The sequence below is a fragment of the Passer montanus genome, unplaced genomic scaffold (assembly GCF_014805655.1).
Source record: "Passer montanus isolate IOZ18808 unplaced genomic scaffold, ASM1480565v1 scaffold22, whole genome shotgun sequence".
Lineage (NCBI taxonomy): Eukaryota > Metazoa > Chordata > Aves > Passeriformes > Passeridae > Passer > Passer montanus.
Genome location: NW_024366815.1, coordinates 2,955,870 through 2,977,189, shown reverse-complemented (window position 1 = coordinate 2,977,189; position 21,320 = coordinate 2,955,870). Strand labels below are relative to the sequence as shown.

General features: G+C 42.2%; 1 protein-coding gene across 2 annotated transcripts in view; it reads right to left on the bottom strand.

Moving 5' to 3' along the window:
* Positions 1 to 526: 526 nt before the first annotated feature.
* EGFLAM (EGF like, fibronectin type III and laminin G domains) overlaps positions 527 to 21,320 on the bottom strand; it is a 75,473-nt gene continuing 54,679 nt past the window's right edge. For both annotated transcript variants that reach the window (XM_039709810.1, XM_039709811.1), the window contains exons 14-23: positions 21,031 to 21,156; positions 20,056 to 20,299; positions 15,663 to 15,774; positions 13,993 to 14,109; positions 11,464 to 11,644; positions 6,930 to 7,008; positions 5,892 to 6,035; positions 3,263 to 3,346; positions 2,134 to 2,237; positions 527 to 1,622 (exon numbers count right to left, since the gene is read on the bottom strand). In XM_039709810.1, coding sequence (XP_039565744.1) covers positions 1,468 to 1,622; positions 2,134 to 2,237; positions 3,263 to 3,346; positions 5,892 to 6,035; positions 6,930 to 7,008; positions 11,464 to 11,644; positions 13,993 to 14,109; positions 15,663 to 15,774; positions 20,056 to 20,299; positions 21,031 to 21,156 — 1,346 coding nt within the window. In that variant the 3' untranslated portion in view covers positions 527 to 1,467. The remainder of the gene's footprint in view (positions 1,623 to 2,133; positions 2,238 to 3,262; positions 3,347 to 5,891; positions 6,036 to 6,929; positions 7,009 to 11,463; positions 11,645 to 13,992; positions 14,110 to 15,662; positions 15,775 to 20,055; positions 20,300 to 21,030; positions 21,157 to 21,320) is intronic.

The window sequence follows — 21,320 nt, the reverse complement described above, 5'->3', positions numbered from 1 at the left end:
TATCTAGATTTGCTGTAGGCGGGATGAATCTAGGGAACGTGTGTGCAGTCTCAGGGGGCCAGGAGCACTCTGAGCACAGCAAAAATGCAGCAGAAACTTCCTCACGTCCATTGCTTTCACCACATCAGGTCCTTTCAGCTCACAGGCATTCAGATGAGCCTGTGGCCCTGAGGAAGTTTGTGGTTCTTCTGCCACTGGCACGTGGCAAGCTGTGGGGTGCCCTGCTGCATGGTTGGTCTCTCTTCCTCCCCCCAGTGCCTTCACAGGCTCACTCAGCCACTTTAAGCAAAGAATTAAGGAAGAAAAATCTCCAAGTTATGAAATTCTGGACCACTCTTTCAGCGTCTCAACAGCACTCTGTTTGCCTGCTTAAATTATACTTTGGCAATCAAGGTTGCATAAGTGCTGGTCCAGTGCCTAGAAAACACAACATTTTAAGAGGACTGTGATCTACCAAGGTCTCTTGCAATAGCTTTTCTCATTATTATTAAAAAAAAATTAAATTATTGTACCACAGTAGCAAGTATTTGCTCTTTTTTTTTTCTAATCTTTTAATCTGTTTAAGACAGGAAAGCTTCATAATGTACAATTTTAAACTGTCAAAATTTACAGAACAAAAAGAGTCAAATGTAAAACTGGTCATAACTCACAAATATCCCCATTAAAACTGTATAATACAGACATTAAGCCACAGGTCACTTTTCTATTTTTAGGAAAGTGTGCAAAGAGCTAATTGTATAGTACATGTAGATGTTAAAAGTGATGCCATGTAAGCAGGTCTGCTGCTGCTATAAAAAATAGACAAGTATAAAATTACTTCTACAAAATTGGTTCATTTTTGTGTTGCTTGTAATAAAAAAGTAGACTTGTAAGAACTTTCCTCCTCAACAAACAACAATATTTTGAAACCAGTCATTGTAACAGTTATCCTGCTACACAGGATGAAACATAATTTAGCTAAATCAGAGAGTGGTAAGGAGAACTGCTTGTTCCAGGACCTACATGTGAATGCAGAAATATGCTGCCCAATGGTCTATGTGTTGAACAGCACAGTCACTGTATCACTGCAGGGTGGGATGGTTGCAGGTGTTTCAAGATTGCTTTCTCTGATACTACAAAAGATAACCTAAGGACCACAAAACACAGTCACTGAGCTACTCGTAACATCACACTTTGCCGTTTGCACTGATGCACAACCTTTAGCGCTCACTAAACACTTAAGGGGTAGAGGGCACGGTTCATACACAAAATGCTTGGTTTCATTTGGACAGGAAAGGAGAAGAAAGGAGAGGGAATGAGAGTGGAAAAGTGTTCTTTCTTTTTTCCTTGTTTTTGGGTTTCCCTTTGGCTTTGTCACCCTCCCAGGTGGCAAACAAGGTCCGGCTCTGGAGGACTGCGCCAGCCAGCTCTCGCTCAGCCACACACGCAAGCACACGACGGGTCCTCAGCACCGGCATTCCGCTCTTGTCACTTGGTCCCACACGTGTTGATGTTCTTCCCGTTGGCAGCATCCTCCACCAGGGAGATGTGGTAGTCAGTTGAGAGCGTGAGGTGGGAGATGCAGCCCACCAGCCCGCGCAGGTACTGCCGGTTCGTGTGCAGGGCAATCTCCTTCATGCCGCCTGTGGGAAAGGCAGCTGTCAGAAACTCCTCACCAACACGGGCATCTGCTCCTGCTTGGCAGGCTGCAGCCAGCAATGCCATTCCTAGTGCACCTCAGAAGGGAATTTTAATTTATACGTTGCTTTGTGTTGTTTTAAGTAATGATTTTAAGCACTTGAAACTACAGAGGGGACAAGCAGGAGGTAATAAATTAGGACACTAATTTATTTATTCCAGAAACTGTAGCATCAGTAAGAGCTGAATCAGCTTGTGCCCAGGTGTGGGGTTTCCAGCTGCTTCTTGCTGTTTTTCTATGTACCTGTAAGGAGTACCATAGAGTGTCCTATAGTGCTCATCCCTTCTTATATCCATTCTCCCATCCCACTCAGAGAAGCCTCCTCACAAAAAACAGATTGTGGCAGACTAGAGGCTGCTGTGTGACACCTCCAGCAGGAGCTGGACAGAGCTGGAAAGCCCTGCCTTGCAGCTGACCTTGCATCTGCGTCCTGAATGTGAATAATTGGCACCCACCTACATAGAGATCTCCATTGATATTTAACTGCCTCATCTTCCCAGGGGATTTACCGGTCCTGGCACCATAATCGTCCACGGTTACTTTGCCAGACTGTCCATCCCTGAAACAAAAAGCAAACCACTCTTGTTCATCCAGCCTACAACCAGACGGCAGGAGGAGCACCGGCATTTTCCACTCACCAGGAGACCAGAGCAGCTCAGAGCTTAGCTGGGCTCATGGTGAAGGCTTAGAATTGGGAAGCCCCACAGACTCTGTGTACTAAGGCCATCCAGACTTTTCAGGTTTTAGGATTTTTTTAATAGATGTAAAAGACCTGCAAAGTGTGCAGGACACATTTTCGGAGCAGAAAGTGCTGGAAAATAATCAAATTGGACAGCTAGGGAACAGAGGGGATGGGCACATTCTGATCTGTTGTTAAAGATCAAATGTAATGTTAAAAGTTAACAGCAGAAGCTTCAACAGCAGGGAAAAAAATGGGAAAGCTATGGCAAAACTTACTTTTAAGCGATTTTGGTTCTCTAGAGCCATTTTACATATGGTCAATAACAGTATTAACAGGAAAGCTACTTGATGCGTCCTATTCTCACTAAGTTTGGTAACAAATTGTGCTAAATGTCAGACTGTGATTTCCAGGGAATCAACCTCTCACGAAGAGAGGGATCTATGCTTTCCCTGCTGGACACAGCTGCCTCCCATGAGGTAATGAGTTATAAATATGAGTTATATATAAACTGCAAGATGTCTGCACCTCCTCCAAATAGAAAAACTAGGTTTACACTGTGCTCCAATGCTTGTGCCAGCCCACAAAATGCTCACCAGGGAATTTTAAAATGCAGACATTAAAGAAAAATACTCTTAACCGAAATGGTAGGGGTTTTATAGAATGTCTGTCACAGCCCCAGAATAGCCCTGCTTGACTTTGGCAGCCTGCCTTGAGCTGTGCCAAGCTGGCACTGCCACTCAAACACAGCAATCTTTGTGTACACCATCCTGGGACAGCCAAGCTCTAACAGTTCCACTCCTGAGCGAGGTGTGAGTGTGGAGCTGCAGGGATTCACACCCAGCCAGCACCTTTAATGGCAGGGTGGCTCCCAGGTGCCCCCCAGATGGAGCCTGCCCACTCACCGAACAGCTTTGACTCGGTGCCACCGCCCGTCGCTGAAGGAGCCGTTCACCGTGATGGAAGCAATGCCACTGCCCAAATTGTAGCTACAATTAAAAAAAAATAATTGAAATGTTACTGCCTTCCTGTAAAGGACTGGTTGCCTACCAAGCTGCTCAGGCATCCTTACTCCCTTTTGGCTCAAATTTTGGGGCAATCAGTGGAGTCCTTTGGAGTCCCAGCAGCAGTGCTCTTGTTTTGTAAAGTCAGTCTCATGGACAAGCAGCCAAAACTCCCTGAGTCAGAGTGGGTATCATCACCACCTTCCCATGGGAGCAGGAAGAGAGCCTCTGCACGGCCATGCTTCCCCAAAGCAGGGGACTATGAAGGTCAGTGATCTACAGACCTTTGGCCTAATGGGACACCGCACTGGGAATCTGCAAATACAGTTAATAAATAAATTTTTACAAGAGCAAATAAGCATGCAACCTATAACAGATCTAGAAACCATCTGAAATATAGGGAAGGTTGAGACTTGTGATATTAGAAAAGATGAAGTCTAATAAATGCAGCTGCTTCAGCTGCCACTCTAATTATTTCTTTGCTTGCTTTTTGCTTCTACTAAAATAACTCAGCAGATATAATGTCCCCATCATGTTTACACTTCAGGCATCTTAATTTCTGGGTCCCTGAGGCTTGGGCCAACCTTAACAAAAGAGAAGTAGCTGCCACAGCACAGTGAGCTATTGAGTGCTCCGGATGAACTAACTGCTGCTGGACTTCAGCCTGTACGAAGCAGGAGGGATTAAAGCCAACATCACTATCTCTCCAAAAAAGACTGAACATGCAATGAACTCATGGCCAGGGTGAGGTTCTGAAGAGCAGCACGTTAAACTGTGAGCTGCCCAGTGCAAACTGACTACCCTAAATTTGTTTCCTCTCTAGGGGTTTAAGTGAGTCTCAGGCAAGCAGCCTCTTTTACCCAGGATGCAGACACCAGTCCAGTTCAAAAACAAGAAGAGGATTTGAGTGCTCAGGATTGCATCAAAATGTTAGACCTTTGATAAGAGAAATGAGATTCATATCCCTTATGAATCCCTCTACAACAGCTATCCCCCTACAACAGTGAAATAACCTTTGACAGAAGCAGGAAACCACAGAAAGAATTTCTAGCAGCAACTACACCGTACAGGGAATAATACCATACAAAATGGGAAAGAAAAGGTGTGTTTTGGATTTCAAATTGGATCAGAACACAGACATCTAAACTTCGGCTTCAGGAAAATTCTTCAGACAAATTCACAGCCCTGATAGTCTCTTGACTTCACCTCTCAAAAGATGAAAATCTAGCATGAGGATCAACCTTTCAGAATTAATTTTTTCCTGCATTTGTCCTTTCACCATCTTCTTTGATGGTCCCCTTCAGTAAGCAGTTATTGCTTATGAGGGTTTTATTTTGGTAGTGTAATTTTTCACCTTCCTAAATGAATGTGGAAGGTAAAAATATTTCAGTAAAATTCAGCTTTTCAGGTTTGGTCTAAAGCCTTTGACTGTCTTCATCTCTGAGGAACAGCAGCAACCTAATAAAAATTGCACTGTGTTTTGGAAACAGAACAGAGTGGCCACCTCCTACCATGCATCTTAGAAAGACTAAGTCCCTTCCAAAGACATTCAAACAATGCACCACTTCTGCAGAGTCAGTTCCTTGTTTATAAATCAATGAGGAAACTAAGAGGTTTTGCCAAGTTAGCCACTGTTAAATCACATTTTAAAAAAAGCTTAAAAGAAACTAATTTAAATAGAAATGTGTAACTTATCTATATATTCATGGTAGCAAAGAACAGCCAATTAAGCATAGTAAAAAAATTAGCTTAAATAAATAAACCCTCTGCCACATGATCAATAGTATCTTACAACAACCCACTATAGTGATGGCATCTGTGGTTTGCTGTTTCAGTATTTGCCTTACACAACCTAAAGGAGCACCATGAGGAAAAAAAAGGCTTTCAAAACACCAAAAGTCCCAAAAAAACACCATGCAAAAACTTGCACAGGGTGTGCCTGAGTGTCTGCAAGGGAGAAACAGATGCTGGAGCAAGACCCCAGCATTTCCCAATACTCCCCAACTTCACCATTTTGACAGCAGTATTACTGCTTAATTAAATGATTCTGTGGATGGTGGCAGAAACAAGGTGTGGTCACAGCTCTGTGTGTGTGTCAAGGGCTGGATATCTGGGCATTTGAGCTGGTGGAAGCCCTGCTCCTGTGTGCACTGTCTGGCAAAGAGTGAGCCCACAGCCTGCAGTGGCACCACCAAAGTTTGTCCTCCACCCCTCCCCTGCTCTGCCTGAGATAGGTTTAATAGGTATGCAAGAGGCTTACCAAGAGTATTGACCCCTCATAAGAAATCCTTCAGAAAATCAAAATAAAGCCCTGATATTTGAAAAATTGGGAAGGAGGAGTGATGCAAATCTTTCAGCACATTACCTCTTCAATTTACATCCTCTCCCAGACAGCAAATGGGACCCATCATTGAGCAAAACTCTGAGGATGAGAGTGTCTCACACTGTGCCAAGGGACAAGTGCACTGCATGTGTTGTAGCAACTCCTTTGAGCCCTGTGTGTTACATAAACAAGGGAGAGAAAGTTTACCTGAATATCAACGCTCCCTCCTGGAGGCCTAGAGAGATGAAATCACTGTTAGGTCGCATGGGACTGTTTCCCCTCCACATCAAAAGGCCTTCCTTCATTGTGGTTTTAAACCTCATGAACACGTTCGTTCTTGTTCCTGATACCCTGTTTAATGCAGAAGAAGGAAATAATAGTAAAATACTAAATTGTGCCAGTCTTCTTTCAAAAAAACATAAAAGTTGATGCAGTATTTAGTCTCTGCTGGTGTGGTGGGTTACTGCCCTGCAACTCATTTACATGCTGATCTGTGAAGGATTCTGGCTCACTTCCCCATCTCCATCATTTCAGAGCAGGGGAATTTAACTCATCTCCCTCTACACAACAGCTGCTAGGTTATTCCATACAAATAAGAGAAAATCCTTTTATTCCTCTAGCCTGGTGTGAAATCCAGCCCAAAAAGCAGATTTTGAAAACGCCCAGTAGATGTGATGCCCTCAGAAGCCAGTGGAAGAATCATAAGAAGGGCAAGCCAGAAGTCCCAGTAGGTGGGAGGTACCAATGGCAGGTGAGGACACTGGGAACCCTTCTCTACTCAGTGGCTGAAATAAAGGTAGATGGAGCAATTTGTTGAAACAAGCCAACATTTGCTGGAATGTGGGGATGTTCTAGGACACAGAGAGTGCAAAAACTAACCCTGAGGATATAAACGTTAGGCTAAAGCAGGAGTTAAAAAGGAGTTAAGGTCCTTAGTCTCTTTTGAGACACAAGCTCTGTATGTCTGTTCTTTGCCCTCAGGGAAAAATCAGTCCCTCTCCACGCCAGACACAGGTGTGCTATTTTTGACAGCGTGTAAGATGCTCAAGTATAATAAACTAAGCCACAAAGATATGCACTTAAAATGTATTTTTCCCTGAAATTTAAAAATATGGCAGAAATACTGTTAGAAATATTATAAATACAGCTTAAAACATGTACATATACTACACTCTTTCACATAAGACTCCTAACGTTATAACATTTTAAGAAACAGAATACTTAAGTCCACAGGAAATACATTACCTTTTCAGGATATCTGGATTATCATACGTGAGGTAACTGCGACCAATAAATTGTGGGATTTCAATTGCTTCTGTAATGGCTGAGAAGTAAACACAAAAAAAAAGATGAGTGTCAGATACCTGACTTGGAAATGGAAGGAAAAAAAGAGACAAGCCTCTTTTATTGATTTACTCCTGCAGTGGCAGGTACCTACCAGTGACAGAACTGAGCTGAACCCACTCTGCTTTGCAAACAGGCACTGCCAGATTTTACCTAAATGTAGGGCCAGCAGTTAAGGGGGTTTAAATGGCTGACAGTCCCTCTGCTTACAGCCCCCATGGCAGGAGCCTAATGTATTGCTCCACTACAAATGTTAGTGCAGAAAATTACAAAGCATTGGGAAAACATTGCAAATTTTCTCTTTACCCCCATTTCCACATTCCTTGATCCTCTATGTGGTTCAACGCTCCCTCCTGCCAAAAACTGTGCATTAACCACCTTTGTTTACAGAATAAGAAGCTCCTTCCAGCTGCTAACAGAGCACCATATGCAGAGCACATTAGGGACCTCTCACCCTGCAAAGGGAGGCTGCACACAAAACCTTTGAGCTCCCTGTTTTCTCTTTCTGTGCATGTGACTGCACTGAGTGGCTGCTGCCTGCTCAGAGCCCACCCCTGGGGTGCAGTGTGGGGGGCAGGCTATCTCAGAGAGGAGCTACAGAGCCCAGAGTCCCAGATCACTTTAGCCTATTGAAAACAACTGGGACTATGCTAAAGGCTGCATGGCAGAGGCTGTGGAGCCCTTTGGTGCATTGAACACTGCAGTGCAGCCTTGGGGGTCTTTTTCTGTGTCCCCCATACAGCATTTCTCTAGGGACAGCCCCAGGTGCCCCTATGGTGTATGGCTGGGACAGTGGCAAACATTGCAGCCAGAACTGGAGCTGGTGCACTGCTGTCCACGAAGAAGACTTTGGCAAAATAACTCAGCTGTGTGACATAAACCACAGAACATCCCTGATTACAGAGCCCTTCACCAGGCTATGAGCACCAGCCCAAACAGATTTTTTTGTTGAGTGAACATCCTACAGTTTGTTGCTGATCTCCCATAACTGACTGCTGCATTAATATAAGCTAGTTGTATAAATTACTTAAAATAGATGCCTTCATCCTATTTTCTTACTGAGGAATAATCCCTTCAACCCACAGCTAATCCCATCTATATAAATTTCAAGCTTTCCAGGGCAAGGATGCTTGCTTTCTTTACACAACACAGGGTCTGGCTGGGCTTTTAGAGCTCACTGTGACACAGATATGCAACAATTGGTGTAGTCTGGCAGCCAGCAACAGTAATATGAAATTTAGCTCTAGGTGCCAAGACTGAGAATTTTAGACAGTGATGAATGACTGTTTTCATCCATAGTGAAATCAGGAAAGCTGCCTAATGTGTCTAAAGAAACCACCACAGGCCATGTCCAGCCTGCAGTCTGCCAATGTTGTTGGAAGATTGCAAAAGCTGAGTTGCACTGGCCAAGCATTCCTCGCCAGGTCTGACACTTCCTGCACTGGACAGCCTCTATGGCAGCAGAGCATGAAAGGAGCCCTTGTTCCCCATCACATCCTGCCCTAGAGCCCCACTGCTCTTTGCCTCCAGCAGGGGAAGGTGCCCATGTCATGCCGCAACCTTTGCCTGTGCCAGAGTACTCTGATTTCCTCCAGAGAGCTTAATGGGCATTTACCTCTGCTTGCTCTTCATTTGTTTCGCTGAATCTGAGTGCAGAAAAACAACCAAATTTTAGCAGTGCCCTTGATGCAGCCAGGATCTTTGCAACTGGAAGGGAGCAGAGCCAGTAAGGAGATCTGGATACACACCTTCACTCTTTGCTCATCGCGATTCAGCAGACAAGCACCAAAGCTCTCATGCCAAGCAGAAGTGAGCTCTGGACTGCAGGACAGTCTGAAGTCACACCACAAAGCCCTCAGCCAGCTACCTGGCCCTCTGCTCAGCAAATAAGGCAGACCACCTGTACAGCCACTGTTCTGAGCTTGGCAAAAGCTTTGGATGCAGTTTGAAATATCAACAGCAGGATGTTTAAGGAAGTTCTATATAACCGTAGAAAATATTTTGGTTTAATGACAGAAACTTGCCAGGCTTAATGGAAACCCAGCATCCAGACAAACAGACAATGACAGAGCAGTTTTCACATAATTTGCAGTACTTACTGTTTAGGCAGTAACTTCCACACTCTGCAGTGAGTCAGCACAAAACAAAACAAGAACATTCCGGGTTTATTATTCTAGAGCATAAAAATCTCCTTTAGCCAAATTTCATACACACTTTTCTACAAATGTGTAATCTCCCACCTACCATTTGCATAAGTGACTACAATCACCTGTGAAGATAGTACTGTTTTCATAATTGGTTTGCTCCAAGTATCTATATTTGTCTGCTCAAAACACACAAAGGGACAGACAGGTAGGGCCAGCAGCAAATCCTTCTGCTAGTCCTGCTTCTCAAATCTCAATGACTCACCAGGTTTTACCCACGGACCAGCTCTAGCCAAGGGAAAACAAGTGTTTGCTGTTCTATTCCATCTTACAGTTAAAGTATAAAAATACCTTTAGCACTTCCCAAGCTTGGACAGCAAAGATGTAAAACCTAGCAATGACAGCAAAAACTCTATTGAATCTTCAGCTAATGATCCATTACAATATGAATCAGTATTTCATATACCTCATACCAGCATTACTTGAGTTTTTAAGTGGTGTGTGTAATTTTGAAGAATGACATGCACTCCCTCAAAAGCACTTTGCTTTTTAGAGTTTTTTACAGCAGCCTACCACCAAGTAGGATGGAGACAGCACCTTCACCTCACATACCTTCTGAGTCCACTAACCAAAACCCTGTTGTGAAACAGAAGTGGACACAGCATTCTCACCTTAACAATGCCTATACCCCAACAGAGACACAGGTAAGGAATAATTTGAGGAATCTGTTTCAGGTAGTTCTCATCAAGGCTGTCATAGACTGAGGTTCAGGAGCAACTCCATGCTCTATGCACATCTGTCAGAAAACCCTTCAAGTTTTGGTGGCAGCTGAGGCTGCACAAGTGCAGGGAGGTTGAGCTGCACCTGAATAGGAGCCATAGGTATCAGGAACAGAAAACAGGTAGATCGTGCTTTTGGACACCCTTAAAATGAATACAGATTGGATTCACATAAGAAGCGGCACCCAGGATCTGGCTAAGTCATACGCAAAAGTGCTTCAGACTGTCTCTGAAAGCCTGGACACCCACTGAAGTGTGGGAGGACATGCCAGCCAAGTGGCACCACTGCTGGTACCATGAGCCCAGACACTGCTCGCTGGGCTCAGCACAGGCCAGGAGCTGAGCAGAGGTGAGGAGCTGCAGCCCCAGCACTGCACTCCAAATGGGCAGGCACTCACACACCCGGCTGCAAAGCATTCCCTTGAATGACTGCCCTTGGACATGTGTTGGTACTGCTGCAGATACCATCTTGAAGTCAGGAATTTAGCACCCTGCACATACCTAGAAAGTCAAAATCCCAATTCTCCTGCCTCCCTACAGAAAAACCAGGGTAAATGACGTTGTTTCAGCTCTTAGTTAGACCACAACAACGTAAGCAAAGGGGTTTCTTGCACTGCATTTTATTATAATGCTTTTGTTCTAAGATATTGTCTGTTTTGAAAAAAAGGGCAATATATTCATTGCAATTTAACCAAAACCACTACATTCAACTTTGAAGTTTATGACTGTGAGAAATGAAGCAGTGGGTGAAGACAGTAATGTCAGCCAGCTCTTTTGAACTGAGTTTACTGTTACATTACAAAACCTCCCCTCAAGAATTTTTAAAGATCGAGCTTGACAGAAGTGAAATGACTCCATCTAGTGGAATAACCCAAAACACAGTTTTTAAACGCTTTTCTTGCAATTCTACTCCTTTGCTGAATCTAAGGTTTGAACTATTATAGTGGCTCTGAAGAAAAGAGAGTAATGTGCAACTGGATGAGTTTTCTTCCTTGGTGGTCTCCTTCACCCCACCAAGGCAGGATCTCTGCAGATGGTGCAGTCTCCATCAGAGCAGTCAGTGCCTAAAACAGGAGCAGACCTTTCTATGTGTGAGAACAGTGTTTGCTGTCAGCTGTATGATGGATAAAATTACAAGGGTTATCCATGCTCATGCTGCAGGATGTAAATAACTGCTGGCTGGAGGACCCTTGCAGGAATTCCCCCTTTGCACAGCACTGCACTATTCGGGATGTGTACCAAGTGTTAGAGTTCAGTGCTGTTCACTACAAGCAACCAGATACCAGGTTGCTATCTATGGATCCCAGCCCCGTGCTGGGATAAGTTACTGCATTCCTAAATAACAAAACAAATTCTTCCCCAGATACATGAAAAGTGCACAGATGAAAGGGGAGCTCTGACCTCCAGGGCTTCTATTTAAAGGCATGTGTACAGCAGCAGTTGCAGGTGCTAAATCTTCCTTATTTTTGTGATCAGCTCCTGATCCCTGGGTTGATATCCAGCCATTGTTACCTTTTTGGCAATGTTGCCCATCGAAGCCCAGGGGACAGTCACATTCGTAGCTGTCCTTCTTGGGAACGCAGGTGCCGCCATTCGCACACGGTGAGGTCACACAGGGGTGGGCAGCATTTGCTAGGTTGATTCCAAAAGTGAAATCCCGTTTCACATCAATTGTCCGATCATTCAAAATAATCTATATGTTTAAAAAAAAAAGTGTGAAAAGATGATGTTAAAATTTCCAAATCCAGAGTATCCTACTGCTAGTTAGAAGATTCCTCTGAAAGACTTCAGAGAAATGTAACTCTCAAAACTTGGCCCAAACCCTATTCTTGCGTGCTTTCCAGTTACAGAGGTCCAACTCATAATTTCTCTCCCCCTGATCCACTGGAGGTTAATCTCTTCTGTGTCTAACAGCCTTAGGCAATGCCTGTAAGGGGTGAAGCTGTGTGGAATTTACCAGGCCCTTGCCCGAACACTTGAACACTGGTGCAACATTGGTTGTAGTTGAACTGTGATCTGAGATGATAAAATTAGACGAGTGCTGCTAAAGAAAAGCATTTCTGAGGTCAGAAAACCCCCCAGGAGATGAGTGTTGACAACAGAAATACTAAGCAGAACAGCTTGTTTTTCACATTTTCTATTGCTTTCTAGTATCTCATCTTGCCCGAAAGAAGCTAGAGTTAAGATGAATGAAAAACATAAATAATGACTTCACAAAGCTGTTTGTATATAAATGGAAGAGAACTGTCAAATGCTGGGATTTTTCCAATATGTCAACTGCATATGTTCTCCAAAATAAACCAACATTTGTATAATCTCAGTTGACATCTCAGCAAGAGAGATTGCATGCAGGCACAGCATCTGATCTCAGCTACAACAAAATAAGTACATCTTAACAAACAACAGATTTTAAGGCCAGAACTGAGAAAGGTAATAATTGCTCTGGCTCCTGCATAACTTGGGCAATGCACCTTGGGGGATCCAACCCGGAGAAGGGGTTACATAAAGCACTACACAACTCTAACAGCAGAGAAAACATCCAGTCCTGTCATGTAATGAACTGGGGAAGACTCCATTATGTTTTCAGCTTCTTTCCAAATTTTGTTCCACAGGTTAACAAGCCTTCACTCATAAAAACATGTCTTTTGTTTTAAACTTCTATTCAGTTTCCAGCCCTTGCTTCTCATCATGTCTTTTTCTGCATAATTCCAGCACCACGTATCCAAAGAAATCTCATTCTTATCTAAGAACTAGAAGACCACAACAAAGTCACTCCTCAGCCTTATCTAACTGAACTAAATATATTGTGGTCTTAGGTCTTTCTATACACTGCACATTTTCCAGTACTTGGTGATGTTTGCAGGTCTATTTCTGTATAGTTCTCCAAAATCCAAAGAAGGCAAACGTTACCAGTGCCCAAAAGGCAGGCAGAACCTTCCCTTGACATCCCATTCATGACTCTGAGAACACAAATCCACTTCACAAAGTACATCATGGAGATAAAGGCTCATAGGTCTTTCTATACACTGCACATTTTCCAGTACTTGGTGATGTTTGCAGGTCTATTTCTGTATAGTTCTCCAAAATCCAAAGAAGGCAAACGTTACCAGTGCCCAAAAGGCAGGCAGTACCTTCCCTTGACATCCCATTCATGACTGAGAACACAAATCCACTTCACTAAGTACATCATGGAGATAAAGGCTCCCACTCTGCATTTCCCAATCCTTATCAGTGCCTTTACTCTATTGTACAGCCCCTCACCTTGTAATTGTAACCTGTGTAAATTGCTCCTAGGCTCTATAACTTGCATCCCAAAATACATTGTGTTTAGTCAAGTCTACCTTCCCAATCACGTTCATGTGTCTGACCTGTTCCCATCACTATTACTCACACCTCCAGTTTTCCTGAACTTCATGTTTTCTGCTGGACAGCTGACAAAGACAGTAAAAAGTGTCAGACTGAGTGATTGAAGCATTTACACTGAACTACAATTACTTTTCGGTCCTGGAGCAATTGTTAACTGTAGAGCTTTAAATTTTTTAAAATAAAAACTATTATTAAAAATTTGGTTTTATTTGGTATTTCTTTGCACTAATCTGATGCAATTCACTCCTCTAAAACTGTGACGATTCAGGACCAACCTTTTAAGTATGTTTAGAAAGAAAAATGTAAGTTCAGTTTGCACTTCCATTTTATTATTTACTAGGCCTGATACAAACTGAACTCATGTTTAGCTGACCACATGGGAACATCATCCCTAATGTCTGCTAACAATGGAAGACATCTCCTCCATACATGTGCCCCATATAAAATTGTAAGAAGGGAAAGCAGCATGGTGCGCATCTCCATGGTGGTGTAAGAATGCACTAGGCAGACTTTTCACTGTGAAATAATCATTTAACCACTTCATGGTGGGCTCCTGAGTTGAAATCCTTGATTATTTTGAATATTGCCACGTAACAATAACAGCAGGTTTGCACTAAAAGCATGCATGGATACAATGGAAATAAACGCCCACACTGTGTTTCTCTGGGCACACACCTTCTGGATGCTCCCACTGAAGGGTCTGAGGATCCCAGAGTTCTTCTTCACGTCATCATAATTGGGGACTCCACCAATAAATATTTCAGAGCTGCATTTAATCTGTGTAAAAGCCCCCTGCAAGAAACATAGAATAACATTTTATTAGAGTATCTGGAACCATGCTTCTATCTTCAGATTAATTGTCATACAGCTTATTTCCATGCCTATTCCTTGTACAATCAAGAAAGCCACTGAAGGACACTCTTGACTGACTTTACACTATCCCTGTCAGAAGCAGCTGAAAAATCTCAAGTATTTCAAAATAGCAATACTGAAAGAAAAAAGGAAACTGACTCATTGTGTTTTCTGACTGCACATATAGCTTTATTTGCAAAGACTAGAGGTACACTGATGTAAATCTATAACCAGAATTAGGTCCATAAAGCTAAAATCAGAGCAAAGTTCATGCAACAGGAACTCATTCACTATTTCCAATATCTAAGAGATAACCTACTGGAAAGATGGGGCTAAATGAAACACTGAGTTTGCATCAATTATCAGAAGCAGTTGCTCAGGATACCTGATGGGAATATTCAGGGTCCTGGAGTTAAGTGAAAGACATTTAACAGCCAAAGACAGAATATCTGTAATTTCAGCCCTGCAGAAGCTTCTGTGCTTTCATGGTTGGCAGTTCCCAGCCACCCTCCTCCTGGAGCACTGCAATGCAGCACTTAAGACAAAAAAAAAAAAAAAATGGGAGTGTTCACCTTAACCCATCTATCTAAAGAAGTCTTGAGTGCTCCAGTCAAATGTTTCTCACTCAATGTTTTTCCTGACAGACAACAGAAATTTCAATTTATTTAAATTTTTGAAGAGAAGTCGAAGTTTTGATTGAAGTTTCCCAGTTTTCTGAAAAGCCAGCTATGGGATTTTTCTGCTATGGAATTTTTTTTGCTATGGGATCTGGAGTCTGGTCTGCACTCTCCACTAGGTAAAAGACATTTCCCAAGCAGGTCTAGCCTTGGTATTTATCAAGATAGAAAGTGTATCTCTGTGCAGGCATTTAAGTACTTAGAGTGAATTTCCTGCTTGGTACAAGTACAGTTTCACTTTATTATAAATTAATTTGACTCACTATGATCACTTGGTGAGTGAAAAACAAAAAGCAAGTCATCAACTGTCTAATTGTTCCAGCACTTAGTCTGGCCTGCAAATTATTTTAACAAGAAGAAGAAAAAGAACAAGCCTCTTCAGGTCCACCTTTCCAGGACAATATTCAGCAAGAGGTAAAAAAGTCTGGGCACATATTGTTCAGCATCATACTCTCCAGATTACACCTCTCATTACACGTTGCTCAACAGACTTAGCCACAGCAAGAACCAACAGAAGAACCTCAGGAAGATGTATGAGCCAAAGCAAAAATGTGAGTCCAGTTACGTGTCAGGAGCAGGTACAGTCGGATTCCAGTGGGATCCCTGCATGGACATGTGGGACACAAGGACATGTGTCCTTGTCCTCAGAGGGAAGACCTTACACACAAATGCCCAGCTCTAGGCTTAAGAAAATGTTGCCCTAATGTGTATATTACTTTAAGATATTAAGAGACTTGAGAGCAGGCTGTGCAGTCTAACATGCAATCACTTTACAGTTCAACAGCTGCATTCAAGCCAAGTCTGCCATGAGCTCACCTCAGCCATCCCTTCCACTGGCTTCTGTTTGTCCACCTGCAGGATGCCATTCTTGGCCGTGCGAGACACTCGCAGTTCATGCCACTGACCCAGGCTGACAGGTTCTTCACTCCTGTTTTAAGGGCAAGAAAATTTTCAAGCATGTAACACTGTGCCCTTCTGATACTCTGTAATGTTAAAAAGTCTGGTCTTCTGGGATGATTTTCTAAATAGAAAATAAATATCAGCCACTGCGATTCTTCCCTTATAAGGAAGCAACGATCTTCTGAGCCCCATCAGCAAAGACCATATTCTAGAGCAAATAACAGGCACTCTAGTTTTATTTATAAATGAAACACTATCACCAGCACACACTTTAGCTACCTCTGTGCTAGTTTTTCTGCTCAGTCATTTGTAACACATAAAAACGAGTTTTTGTCTCAGCTGTACATCCTCAATTGACTAAAAGCTTCCCACTTAATGGTTGGTCTAGCCCCACATTCTTCATCCTCTTTTAAAACAGAACTACTTTGTGTTGGCTTATCAGCTCTATTTATGCATCCTGTTACATTGACATCTACACACACACACATGCAGCCCGGATGCTATACATAAAAAGGAAGTAATTAAAAAATGATCCTAATAACGTGATGAGATCTTGGCTGGGAACAACAATCCCCAGTTGTGCAAAGTATTCACCAGTCTCAAAGGAAGCATTTTTAAATAGTTCTTACAGTCTTTACTGGCACAGCACTAATATGAATAGCAGCCTGTATGAAGGGCAAAACCACATTTCCCTTCACAAGTTCTATAGATCTTTGTGTCTTGGTTTCAAATGTCATTTTACTACACTGGTTAAAGCATCCTACATCTAAATGAGATGTAGCAGCCTTTCCTCCAGGAGGGCTGGAAACTTGTGTTTGATTTACTGACCAAGCTAGAAAAATCAGAACTGTGTTATCTAGGACCCCTAAGACTTCCTAGCTTCAGTGGAAAAATACATAATTTCTGGGGAAGAAATAATGTTTTGTATTTTCAGAATACTTGCATTTAAAAACAAAACAAAAAAACCCCACCCCATATTTTGAAATTAAAAAATGGAAAAAAACTGTAATATGAAGTAGTTAATAGTGATTCAAATGCTGATTAAAAAAACTTATATAATTTTGAAAATGTGAAAATCCTATTTTCTTTTTTTTTCTTAATAATATCAGTTTTGAAACCTTTTTATCATGTTTTTCTCGATTCTTCAAGTTTTTTAAATCCTGTTTTTATCTATTTTAATGATGCTGGCAGTATTACTTGACATTTCTGAATGACTTCTGAATGGTTCACAAAAACTGCATTAAAAATATTATCAAGCAATGCCAGTCACTTGTCCTCCTTCTTATGGAGCACCTTTTAGGATTTAACTGTCTTGGGTAAATCAATAGCTAAGGAAATCTAATCACCTTGATGAAGTCAGCATATACATATAAAGGAACCAGATAGGTTTGGCTACATAGTAAGTGGCAACACAAACATTATCTCTTCTGCTACTTAGGTTATCATCATGCTAACCCTCCTGCTTTGACAGATTTAATTACAATCAGGGATGATTAAGCTTTGCAGAGTCATCACTTCAGAGCTGCCAGCTCTTTTGTGGAATCATGGGCTTTTTGAAACCAACCAGTGAGTTTGGTAACTCTTTCTCCTGATGCTTGAACACTCCTGGCTCTTCATGTGCTGCGGGGTTACCTTTTCCCATGCAAACCAAAGCTTAAAAAATATACCAGATCATGAAGATCTTGATGCTGCTTGGCCAAGGGAATTCCCGACAGCTTCTCCTCTGAGACATTTCAGAGCTCAGGTTCTGAATCTGGCCACCCACTCTGCATCCCTTCTGCCTGTGGAGCCCCCAGAGCACACTGTGCTGCTTCCATCCTGGCATACATCAGGAAGTCACAACTGCCACCAGCATCAGCTCTCCTACTGCTGCTGCTGACGTACGCAAATAAACTTCCCTCATTCTAATAATAAGGTTATTATGGCTGTGTTCTGATTATAATATAATATCTAACAGCCTGGTGATCCTATGGCAGAGGTGTCAGTGTGACCAGAGCTATACCCCTGTTAAAGACACAGTGTAGGCATGACATAGTATGATTAAGGTGGAGTTTTAAGTGGACATTGACCAGGCAGGCATGAAAAACAGGGAATCTATTTGTCTTATTTAATCACTAACAGAGCTGATGACAGGGTGCGAGTTGCACATTTTATCTAGAAAAGGAGCTAACAGGACAGCCTGACAACTTTCACCGAATCCTGATGGTCTCCTGAGTCTTTCCCATTCCTCAGCTACCTCACCACACTCTCTCCCTCCAGTGCATGCAGCTCAGGCAGCAGCTGCCATCCAGCTTGCTCTTCTGCTTTCCAGCAGAAAGGGGCAGCTTCTACTCCCAGGCATATGCTTGTGGCTGTCTCTACATTTCATAACTCTACATATCAGTTAAACTTTAGTACAAGGTGTTTTGAAGTGTTACAATATTCTTGGAAGAAAAAAAAATCTACTTTAATATTTCATGGTTGCCAGTAACAGGAATTAGAAGGCTGCAATCAGTAGAGATTGAAGGCTGTTGTAAGAAGGGCTATTCTGAGTTGGAGAAAAGGTCTCCACAATTAGCTATTTCTGCCACTTTTCAGCAAGAGAATAGAACAGGGCAAGTATGAAGTGATTCTTCCCTTGATATATCCTCTCAGCTTCTGGCAACTTGTCATTTAGCAATTTCCTGAGTCAGAGGCTGCATCCGTACAACTGTGTTTGATCTCCCTCAATGGAGCTTTCTTCAAATTTGTCCAATTTTTTTTTAAACTATTTATAGTTTTGGCATCTGTAACTTGCTGTGACGATTAGTTTCCACAACTTATTTATGTACTCCTCTGAAAAAAAAAACAAACCCAAACCCAAAGAAAAAAAGTCTTATTTTCTTTGGTTCCCTATTTTCTCTGCATATAGAAAATATACAGAATACTCATTAATCTCCATGTGATTCATTATTTTAAAACCTCTATCATACTTCCACCAAACTCATTCTTTTCCAGGCTGAAAGGTCCAGCTGTGGAAGAGTTTTGTGGAAGATGCTTCATTCCCTCCCCTGTATGCTTCATTCCTTCTCCTTTTTAATTCTGCTAATTTCTTTTGAAACGATGTGACCAGAATAGCAGCAAGGTTTCAAAACAGGGTGCATTGTGGGCTTCAGCAGAGACATTCTTCCTTATTCCATTCCTAATAATTCTCTGCATTGTACTTAGGTTTCTGCGTTTGTCTCTAAACAGTTTACTGTTGCTTCCACAGAACTATCCATGATGACTCCAGGATCTTTCTCTGTCTGACAACACTAACTGTTTTTCCACAGCTGTGCATTGTTAGGCTTGTGCATTATTTTGCATTTGCTCCCTTTATATTTCATATCTAATTTTGTCTGCAAAACTGAATGAGTTTGTTAGCTTGAGTCCTCATTCATTGTAAAATCAGTACATTTTCCCTAATCACAGTATAGTCAAAATTCCTGATGCCCATCCACAGATTTGGTATGCATTGTTGGTATGCAAGGCTTGCAGACAGTGTACACATTTTGCATAAGCTTATATAGAAAATTTCTAAATACCAGGTCAGCCTGGTCAAACTGGCAGCCTCCTGGGCCACATCCAAGACACGCAGTGCCTCTGTTCAGCCCAGTGCCTTTTCAGAAAGCCCAGGAACAGTTGCCAGTGACTGGACAATCAGTTACACAGGGAGAGAGAGCAGTGTTTTTGAGGCATTTCATTGCTTCTATCCTCTTAGACATTAATTTTAGGCTACAGTGAGTCACTCACAGAAGGTCTGTTGGGGAACCTTGGTGACCAGGTTAAACCACATATTCATGTTTTGGACAGCTTACATTGCATAAATTGGATACTAGCCTCAGGTCTCTCAAAAAAACAACACTTTGAGGATGTGGAGGGACCTGGAGGTGTATCTTCTTGTGCCACCTCCAGCCTGGCATCCCTGCTTGGAACTGGAAACCAGAAAGGAGGATGCTCACACAAGTGCCAATATTGTGAAATCCTGTGTCTAGAAAGTATGTGCATAAAATATTTATAGATTCCCTAACAGTGTCCTGGGGGCAAGAAGGGAATTACTGCAATACCATACAGACACAAATGTAACATCTGTAGCATAAAGCTTTGAAACACATTGATGTAGTGAAAAAAATCCTGTTCCCTTGACCAAAATTATTGTGCTTAATAGTGCTTCTGTGCTTCCTCAGAAGCAGGCACAAGAGACCAAGGGGCTTGCACACCTCACCATAGGCTGTGACCCTTTCCAGTCCACTCCTCCCCTGGGTCAGCAGTGTGGCACTGCTGGGGAGGAAGCACCAGCAGCACCATTTACCTGATGACAGCCGTTCCTGAGCCGCAGTCGAACCTGAACTCCACGTAGCCAGCCACCATGTTAATGGAGAGGAAGTCCTTGCTGTCTGTGTCATAGCTGTACAAAAGGACACCAGTCTCTAAATCTGGACGAAATGTCAGCTCAAACTCCATGAAGGAAAGGTAATTCTGCGCTTCCAAGGGCCAGGGTGTGCTAGCAAATGATCTTAAGGATTCGTTGAACTGAGGTATGGCCAAGGTGAGTGCTGGAAATCCAGAAATCACAAGCAGGTCACTTGAGGCTCAAACATAAAGGACTGACTCTTACCAACCACTGTCTGTTCCTCGGGTTAAGTATTTAAGCTAATGATTAGCAAAGCAACCAGAATTTTGTTTTAAATCTAAATTTAAAATATTTTATAATCCTACCCAAACCAGTTAATCTCTTCCTTTTCCAGGGATGTATTTGTACTGTAAAGCATTTTGTATCTTTTCTTTATGATTCATAATAGTGCCTTTCAAAGTAGCAGGCATGCACACGGTGCATGGTGGCATGAAAATTTCTACAGCATAAAAAATAACTCCAGATGTATCTTGCTACTTGTATCTCTGATATTAGCAGGCAATTGACATTATGTTACTTACATTTCAAAATACACAGCTGACACTGGTTTTAAGAGAAAGGTGGGTATTTTTTTACGATTAATGTGCAGCTGTGGAGTGGTACATTATTTTAACTTCTGAACAGGAATTTCAAGATGCTTAAGTACAGTTAGTTTAAATAAGCAAAGAAGTTTGAGAATCACAGATTATGTAGGAGCAGGATGCAGCTCCAAACCAGTAAGGGAAGGGTTTCAGTACGTGATTTTAAAAAGATAAAGTAACAAGTATTCTCTTCTGTCAGTGTAACAGTATGAGACCTCCTCCGGTGTCTCTAAGTGGACAACACATCGAACAACACACACAAAGAAATAGAGGCATGCCACTATCCACTCACCTTCTTCACAATGATGACCTTTAAATCCAAGAGGACAAAGGCAAATATAAGAGTCTGCTTTGCTTGCAGTACAGGTGCCACTGTTGATGCAGGCTGCCTCATCGCAGATGCCACTGCTACACTCACCTAAACAAAGCAGTCAGAACATCAATTTATCAGAGAAGTTTGTTAAATAAGATTTATTTGGCTGTTGATCACTGCTACTAACCAACACAATTTGCTCTTATGCCTAGATTCTTTCCCAATTTACCAAATGGTGTGCAAATTAGACAAGGAAACTTGATTATTAG